This window comes from Thalassophryne amazonica, chromosome 22, assembly GCF_902500255.1.
Source record: "Thalassophryne amazonica chromosome 22, fThaAma1.1, whole genome shotgun sequence".
NCBI classification, from domain to species: Eukaryota; Metazoa; Chordata; class Actinopteri; order Batrachoidiformes; family Batrachoididae; genus Thalassophryne; species Thalassophryne amazonica.
In genome coordinates this window covers 9,188,293-9,197,038 of record NC_047124.1, presented here as the reverse complement: position 1 = coordinate 9,197,038, position 8,746 = coordinate 9,188,293, and the positions used below count along the sequence as shown (strand labels likewise).

Sequence of the window (8,746 nt, the reverse complement as noted above, 5' to 3'; positions counted from 1 at the left end):
ATACGTAATAACAAATAGATAAATAAATAGATAAAACTAAAATATATCAGGTGCCATCATGCAACACACACACAAAATAATATTTTTTAAATGAATATTGGCATACACATAGGATAAGAATTATAATTGCACTTCAGAATATATATTTTTTAAACATTCCCCAAATTATTATTATTATATATATATAACATTAGTGTGAACGGCCATGTATAAAATACAGTGAGGAAAATAAGTATTTGAACACCTGTGAAAATCAATGTTAATATTTGGTACAGTAGCCTTTGTTTCCTGTAGTTTTTCACCAGGTTTGCACACACTGCAGCAGGGATTTTGGTCCACTCCTCCATACAGATCTTCTCCAAATCTTTCAGGTTTGGAGTTTCAGCTCCCTGCAAAGACTTTCTATTGAGTTCAGGTCTGCAGACTGGCCAGGCCACTCCAGGACCTTGAAATGCTTCTTACGGAGCCCCTCCTTAGTTGCCCTGGCTGTGTGTTTGAGGTCATTATCATGCTGGAAGACCCAGCCATGACCCCTCTTCAATGCTCTTACTGAGGGAAGGAGGTTGTTTGCCAAAATCTCGCAATACATGACCCCATCCATCCTCCCTTCAATACGGTGCAGTCGTCCTGTCCCCTTTGCAGAAGAGCACCCCCAGAGTGTGATGTTTCCACCCACATGCTTCACGGTTGGGATGGTTTTCTTGGGATTGTTCTCATCCTCTAAACATGGTACATGGAGTTGATTCTAAAAAGCTCTATTCTGGTCTCATCTGACCACATGACCTTCTCCCATGCCTCCTCTGGATCATCCAGATGGTCACTGGTGAACTTCAAACGGGCTTGGACATGTGCTGGCTTGAGCAGGGGGACCTTGCTGCCCTGTAGGATTTTAAACCATGACAGCATCATGTGTTACTAATGTAATCTTTGTGACTGTGGTTCCAGCTCTCTTCAGGTCATTGACCAGGTCCTCCTGTGTAGTTCTGAGCTTTCTCAGAATCATTCTAACCCCACAAAGTGAGATCTTGCATGGAATCCCAGACTGAGGGAGATTGACAGTCATCTTGTGTTTCTTCCACTTTCTAATAAATAATCATAACAGTTGTTGTCTTCTACCAAGCTGCTCGCCTGTTGTCCTGTAGTCCATCCCAGCCTTGTGCAGGTCTACAGTTTTGTCCCTGGTGTCCTTAGACAGCTCTTTGGTCTTGGCTATGGTGGACAGGTTGGAGTGTGATTGATTGAGTGTGTGAACAGGTGTCTTTTACACAGGTAACAAGTTCAAACAGGTGCAATTAATACAGGTAAAGAAAAGAAAAATTAACACATCCGTGAGAGCCAGAATTCTTAAGAATTCTTGCTGGTTGGTAGGTGTTCAAATACTTATTTGCAGCAGTAACACACAAATTATATATATATAAATTATACATTGTGATTTCCGGATTTTTTTTTTTAAGATTATGTCTCACAGTGGACATGCACCTAAAATGAAAAGTTCAGACCCCTCGATGATTTCTAAGTGGTTGAACTTGCAAAATCGCAGGGTGTTCAAATACTTATTTTCCTCACTGTATCGTGAGGAAATCGTGATTGGTGTGGATCGTGATATGTATTATATTGTGGAGGTATTGTTCTGTTGATTTTTTTGGATGAACTTTCCCATGATTTTACAAGAACATAATGTTGATCGATTAATTATTTTCCCAGATTTGCCATCTTTTTTGTGGGATCATGCACTGGGCTGCATAAAGTTGTTAATTTATATTTTTTTAAAAATTTGTTATGTTTTAATAAGTTGCTTAAAATATTCCCAACGCTAGATTTTATTTATTTATTTTTGGAAAGTAGTTATTTTAAAGTGGCAACTCGAATCTACTGACAACATGCTTGTGTTGAGGCGCCATCTGCTGGATGAATAATAAAACTGCTTCCTTCACGTTCGGTTTGCAGCCGGCTGTCTGACGTCACGGTTTACCTACAAGGAAGTGTCGGCCGTGTGTTAGCATCATGCTCATTGATGTGCTGTGCGCTAATAATCACCAAAATATCAATCAGACAGCGATTAATAGTCGAATATTCGTCGTGCCGTCATTTTAAAATGAAGTAACGTTTACCTGAAGGGAATAAAGGAGGTAAGGTAAATAATAGTGTTATTAAGGATGTAATAGCTGTTCTGTGGCTAACATTTGGAAAACATTTTTTTTTCTCTAACAGATTTAGTAACTGTTATTGTTTCTACTAATGATTATTTTCTTTTTAATGAATATTTAAACTAATATATAATTTAGTTGCTTAAAATGTTACGTTTTCGACTCTTTTATAGCTAATACATGGAAGTTATAAATTTTGAGTATAATTATTTCGTACTAATCGATGAATTATGTACGACTTTTTAGTGATATTTGAAATGCTTGAATTTATGCGCGTCACAGGTCATAAAATAAATGTGGATAAGAATTAAACATAAGTCATACAGAAAGTAAAGATACCATAAAGCTGAAAAATACACATATAAGACAATGTATGACATCAGTTTTGCACCATAAAGTATAACTGTCAAGTCACCTCTGACAAATTAATAATAGCAATAATTACACTGGAATGACTATCAGTTTTGGATTCATCTTTACTGAAATGATCAAATGGCTGCAGACAAATTAATATGCTTAAATCTAATATTTGTATCATATTCTTTGAGAATTTTTTGAAGCTCCTTATCAAGAATGACAACCAATTAGAAAGCTGTATGTTTGAGACATGTCCAGAACGTGTCACTGCTGTACTTTGTTTGTGACGGAGGAGGTGGAGAAGTGTTCAGAAGCTGAAAATGAGGCGTCTATCCCGAAAGAAAGCCCTGAGCCTGGTGAGGGAGCTGGATGCTTTCCCCAAAGTGTCAGAAAGCTACGTGGAGACGTCAGCCACTGGAGGAACAGGCAAGCATAGCTGCGGATTAACAAGCAAAGGCGTGATTAGTTTGACAGTGTAGTAACCAGTTTTTCTGCTGCTGTGTCCCCCCCAGTGTCACTGATAGCGTTTAGTGCCATTGCACTTCTGGCTCTCCTGGAGTTCTTTGTGTATCAGGATACATGGATGAAGTATGAATATGAAGTTGACAAGGATTTTTCCAGGTAGAAAATGCTGATTATGACAGAACACCCACAGAATTATCATTTTGTACAATCTGTGTAATCAAACAATCTGACACATCTTTATTCACAGTAAATTAAGAGTCAATGTCGACATCACTGTGGCCATGAAATGCCAGCGTGAGTATCCAATCATTTATGTAATCCACTGACAGAAGCTAAAACAGAAAATAGTCACACTGATTTATTTATCTGTGGTGAGTTTAGATGTTGGAGCAGACATCCTGGACCTGGCTGAGACCATGATCACCTCCAATGGCTTCCAGTACGAGCCTGTGAGTGGGAGAAAAAAATCTGCAAGAAATTGCATTTTTTCCTACTGTTTATTAGTGTAGGGAGGTAGTAAAAAAGCCTTCACAGTGAAATCACACTTCAGCAATCTCAAAAGTCATGAATGGATTATCAATTGAATGGTTTTACCACCTTAAAAAAAAACACAACACTAGACAGAGGAACATCATCTAGTATTCTTTTAAAATTGAGGTCTACGTCTTATTTTATGAGTAACTGAACATTCATTCTTTCTTTATGTTGAACTTTTTTGGCTGTATCAAATATAAAGTCTACTGTAGGAAAGCTGACATAGTACTGAATTGTTTATATTGAATTCTCAAATCTTTGTCTCCTCTGTGTGTGTTTGACCAGGTGACCTTTGATCTGTCCCCACAACAGAGACTCTGGCAGAGGTACACTTTTATTAAGTCACCCTTGGATGCTATAACATGGTTTGAAGTCATAGAAAGTCTGAATTTATTAAAAATAAAGTGCGTAAGTGAGATTTTCTGCAGACAAATATCTCACAGTTTCAGTTCAGTACAAAAGGCTTTTTAATACATGTGGTTTATTGTATTGTTCCCACATGATGCCCAATTTGAGGCTTGTGGGCCACATATGGCAGACACTGCTTTTTTTGTTTAAATCCCATTTTGAAACTTTTCCCGACCATACACAAAAATCGATCCAGAATACCTTGCAAACCTTGCAGAGCACAATGCAAACATCTGTTTGCCCCCACCCAAGTCAGTCGAGTTTCCAGCCCATTGTTTACAATGCTTGGTATCCACGGTTTATTTTTACATGAGTCTACTTAGAATGCTGCACAAGTTTATCAGATTGTGTAAGTGTGATCATTTAGGCTTGGAGAGGAAGCGATGTCGGGTTAGTGATGTCAGCAGGACAGCTGTGGTGGGGACACTGGACTTTGAAGCTGTTACCACTGCTAGCTGTTAGCACCGCTAGCTCTTAACAATGCCTATGCTCAATTCAGTTCAATTATTTTTATTTATATAGTGCCAAATCATAACAAAGCTGCCTCAAGGCACTTCACACAGTAAAAGTCTAATCTTACCAACCCCCCTGAGCAAGCACACAAGGTGACAGTTGTAATGAAAAACTCTCTCTGGTGTTTTTGAGGAAGAGAACTCAAGCAGGCCAGACTCAGTGGGGCAACCAACTGCTTGGGCCATTCTAACACTTCACAAGGTTTTTTTTTTTTTTTTACAAAAGATTATTTTAAACAAACAACAACAACAACAAAAAATTTACTGGATTATTGACTGTGGCTGGACAAATAAAATAATCAATAAACACAAATGTGGTAATGGCAATCAGATGTTTAATGACTGTCACATGGAACTTTGAAATATTGACGCACACGAAGCCCTGTGATTCAGGTAGCAGTGTTGTCTCGTTTTCACTGTCTCACAAAGTCCAAATAAGTGGAATACAGAATAGTGTGAAAGTTATTCCCTCTCTTTATTCAAGACCATGGTCTTTCAGTTTGAGACCATGATTTATTAACTTCACTCCAAAATAATTTTCATTCAATCTTCTTGTTTTAGGGTGGTTGGCATCCAGATTAATTATGGTGCATGACTGCCACCTTTTACTTCAAAGTATGAATCACACTACCCTTTTGAACACAAGAAAGGAACAGCTTGCCACACGGGTAGACATTGCCAACTTGTGAGCATATACAATACAATAATAAGTAATTAGTCATTTTTAATACCATGGAAAAAACTTTTTATTGATTGCAAAGCTATATCTGCCTTTGTTGAGTACAGAATTAGCTGTCTTAAAAAAAACCTAGTCAAGATTCTGTCTTTTAAAGCACATTTTTGACTCATTTTATGATGCACTTGGACAGCGACAGTTGCAAGGAATGTTGACCATCTGCATTCTAGGCGTCTGTTCTTCTGTTCGTGTGTCACGTCCAGCACGTCTGACAAGTTTGCATGTTTCCAACCGGTTTGCCCTCCAGAACGTTGCTTCTCATACAGAGCAGGCTGAAAGAGGAACATGCACTCCAGGAGGTCCTATACAAAACTGTCCTCAAAGGGGGACCCACTGCTGCTCCACTACGGTCAGTGTCAACTGCAGTGTTTTTAGTGAAATTATTGTCTAACAGAATTTTCTTTTGCTTTTCCTCACATGCATAATGAAATCTGTGAGTATTTTGCACTCCGACATATATAGTTATTTAACGGTGGAGTGTTTTGCGTTGATCTCCCTGCACAGGGGAGATGCTTCTTTGCAGGTGCTTAATGGTTGCAGGATTCATGGACACGTCTATGTTAACAAAGTGGCTGGAAACTTGCACATCACAGTTGGAAAGTAAGAAACCATTTGACTTGTTCAAAAATGCACAGTGACAGGTTGGTGTTAATTTGGATTTATACAGGTGTAAAAAGTAACATCTATTAACCAATGTTGTTTGTGGTTTTTAAACAGACCCATTCATCATCCTCAGGGCCACGCCCACATTGCAGCTTTTGTGAGTCATGAAAGTATGTGAATTTAAAAATCGCGCTATAAGAGCATTTGCATGTTTTACCTAAGTAATATTAATTTTGGAGATGTGGCCTGTTCTGTGTTAAGCACAGATTAAAGTTTTGCACATTCACTTAGTGCTGGTTCCAGAGCCGACATGGCATTGATTGAACCTGAGTTTCCTCTCGTCACTGCTTTACAGCGTATAACTTCTCCCATCGAATCGACCACTTATCTTTTGGGGAGGAGGTACCGGGCATCATCAATCCTCTGGACGGCACAGAGAAAATCACTTATCACAGTAAGTTCCTGTTGTTTCCCAGAACCAGAGTGAGAACACATTTGATGGTTCCTTCCAAAGAACGTTTGTGCTGCAAAATTGGTTTTGAGACATTTCTTTGCATCCACACCTGCAGCGACTTTTCCTTTTTGAAATTCAAGCATTTTAACTGGGTCCTTCTGCCGCTATTCCAGACAACCAGATGTTCCAGTATTTCATCACCGTGGTGCCCACCAAACTGAACACACACAAGATATATGCAGACACACATCAGTTTTCAGTGACTGAGCGGGTACGTGCTCACACCTGATCCAACGAGAGAAGAAACACTTAAAACTGCAATACAATATCTCCCTGGGAAAGCGACACTAACTGCCACACTTCACCTTTCATTCCCAAGGAGCGGGTGATAAATCACGCGGCAGGCAGCCACGGTGTGTCCGGCGTCTTTGTGAAGTACGACACCAGCTCTCTGATGGTGACCGTCAGCGAGCAGCACATGCCGCTGTGGCAGTTTCTGGTGCGGCTGTGCGGCATCGTTGGGGGGATTTTCTCCACAACAGGCAAGTCTGCTTTCACGGTAAGAACGATTCTAACATCCGGTGTTGTAGACGCTCAAATGCTTCACAGTGTGAGTTCCGGGGATACCAGTGGGCTTTGTAGCCTGAAAAGAACTTTGAGTGCTGAAATGAAATGTGATTTTTCTCCAAGTAAGATGTGTTTGTTGTTCCTTTTCAGGCATGCTCCACAGACTTGTTAGCTTTGGTTTCGATGTCGTCTGCTGTCGCTTTAGCCTGGGAGTCTACAGACCCAGAGAGGTAAATACGCTGCACATTTAAACAGGAGTGTGAGCAATATGTTTTCTGCCCAATAGCAGAGCAATACAGAACATATACAGTTAAAAAAAGAACAAAAACACAAATCGCAGCCTGGGCAGAACAGTCATCACAATTGGGCACCGCAGTCTTGTTTGAGGGCAGGCGCTAAAGGGGTAAAATATGACATAATTTCACTACTTCTGGAGGGGAAACCGCAGCATTTCCCCGGTGTTTTGGGGCAAAGTATATGCATATAAAGTGAAGATGCAAAGAAAAAGTCACGATGCGGTGGGAAAGTGGACATGTGTTGCAGTTTGTTTATGACCCAGAGCTCAAACATGTCGAGGTGGTTTTGCAGAAGAGACAGTGTAGCTACTCTGGTTAGCTGTGTTGGCTAACACTTACCAACACGTCTTCCATCTGCCTCATCTTCTCTTTTCCACTGGGAACTGGGGGAAAAAGGAAGCTTTTCGCGACTGCTTTGGTGATTGCAGACGAAAACAAAACAGTACATTTTTCCATGTGAAGTTATGCTGTGTTTATATTGTGCAACGTGAGCTGAGGTCCGCATACTTGGTCAAATCCCGTGATATCAACCAGGGTTCAAATGAGACTGTGGTGCCCTATAGATATTCAAGTATTTACCCCCCCCCCACCCCACAAAAAAAAAAAAAAAAAAAAAAAAAACTCCAGGCCATAAATGTAGTTGCATCTATGACTCCATGTTGCTTTATGACATGAATCAATATGTATTTACATGTGGTCTCAATGGATGTTTAAACAAAGATGAAGCGAAAATGTTGAAAATGGCCCAATTTATTTTTATTTTTTGAAGGGAAAAAAAAAAAGGAATTAAGTATTGTCATGGTCCAGATTGATTTTGAGAGGCGGGCCTAACCACGGTCACGCAATAAAAAAAACAAACAAAAACCCCATCAAATCGAGGCACTTTCTAGATTTAGGCAAATATGTTACAAGTGGCCCAATCTTGTGTTTTCAATGACTCCAGAATCTGGATCATCCCAAAAATCGAATCCAATGTTCCTGTCCCCAAAACCCATTTCCAGAAAAAAATGAATAAAATTAAAATTCAAACTAATAAACATACCTGTACTGAATCTATTTTAGGCTATGGACCTGCACAACCAGCTGAACAATCACACCCCTCTGTTGGCCGAAAACGCCCAAGACGAGGAGTAGCTGCTTTTCAACAGCCCGAGTTGTGACTCGTGACCGTCGTCAAACAGCTGATTGTGTTCTGATTTAACGAGGCCACCTGAAGAACCAAAAGAACACGTGAGCTGCCATTTCTCATTCTCCTGGAACAGACGGTCAGAGGCCAGCACATCACTGCGCTGGGTCAAGTGTTTTTCTTTTCTACAGTTTGCCAAACCCTACTGTTCACCGGTATTCACATGTGGGTGTAAATATTTTTCATGACACTTTGTACCCTGTGGCGGCAGACATTCTTTAAAGCATAAACTCCTTCCACTACTCTGTGATGGTGTTTCGTATTTATTTACGATTTGGGGATCAATTCCAAGTTGACTTGAAGTGCAAATTCATGCAAGAGATTTTTCCCCAAATAATTTGGATCTTTACCTGATGATGCCAACAAATAAATGTTTTGACATTCACACATTTTGATTTCCACACATTTATTTTGTTGTGGTCTTTGCAGACATATTTCACCAGCCAGGTGTTAAACAGTTTGATCTAGGGGTGGGTGTTAC

General features: G+C 39.9%; 1 protein-coding gene across 2 annotated transcripts; it reads left to right on the top strand.

The window, feature by feature from the left end:
- Positions 1-1,960: 1,960 nt before the first annotated feature.
- On the top strand, positions 1,961-8,346 carry LOC117503739 (endoplasmic reticulum-Golgi intermediate compartment protein 2-like). 2 transcript variants are annotated; one of them, XM_034162958.1, is made up of 14 exons: positions 1,961-2,129; positions 2,800-2,930; positions 3,017-3,125; positions 3,217-3,263; positions 3,351-3,418; positions 3,789-3,829; positions 5,407-5,508; positions 5,664-5,759; positions 5,877-5,932; positions 6,118-6,216; positions 6,390-6,487; positions 6,596-6,758; positions 6,934-7,013; positions 8,142-8,346. In XM_034162958.1, the coding sequence occupies exons 2-14, from the start codon at positions 2,825-2,827 to the stop codon at positions 8,211-8,213; spliced, it is 1,137 nt and encodes a 378-aa protein (XP_034018849.1). In that variant the 5' UTR covers positions 1,961-2,129; positions 2,800-2,824; the 3' UTR covers positions 8,214-8,346. The 2 variants fall into 2 exon arrangements, with proteins under 2 accessions (XP_034018849.1, XP_034018848.1); XM_034162957.1 differs by having other exon boundaries at positions 2,795-2,930.
- Positions 8,347-8,746: the final 400 nt, after the last annotated feature.

Bases quoted from the DNA above. Each gene is read 5' to 3' on its own strand.
- LOC117503739 (XM_034162958.1), top strand. From the start codon at position 2,825: ATGAGGCGTCTATCCCGAAAGAAAGCCCTGAGCCTGGTGAGGGAGCTG. The intron at 5,933-6,117 runs GTATGTGAATTT...ACTGCTTTACAG, and splicing joins AGCTTTTGTGAGTCATGAAA to CGTATAACTTCTCCCATCGA. The intron at 7,014-8,141 runs GTAAATACGCTG...AATCTATTTTAG, and splicing joins GAGTCTACAGACCCAGAGAG to GCTATGGACCTGCACAACCA.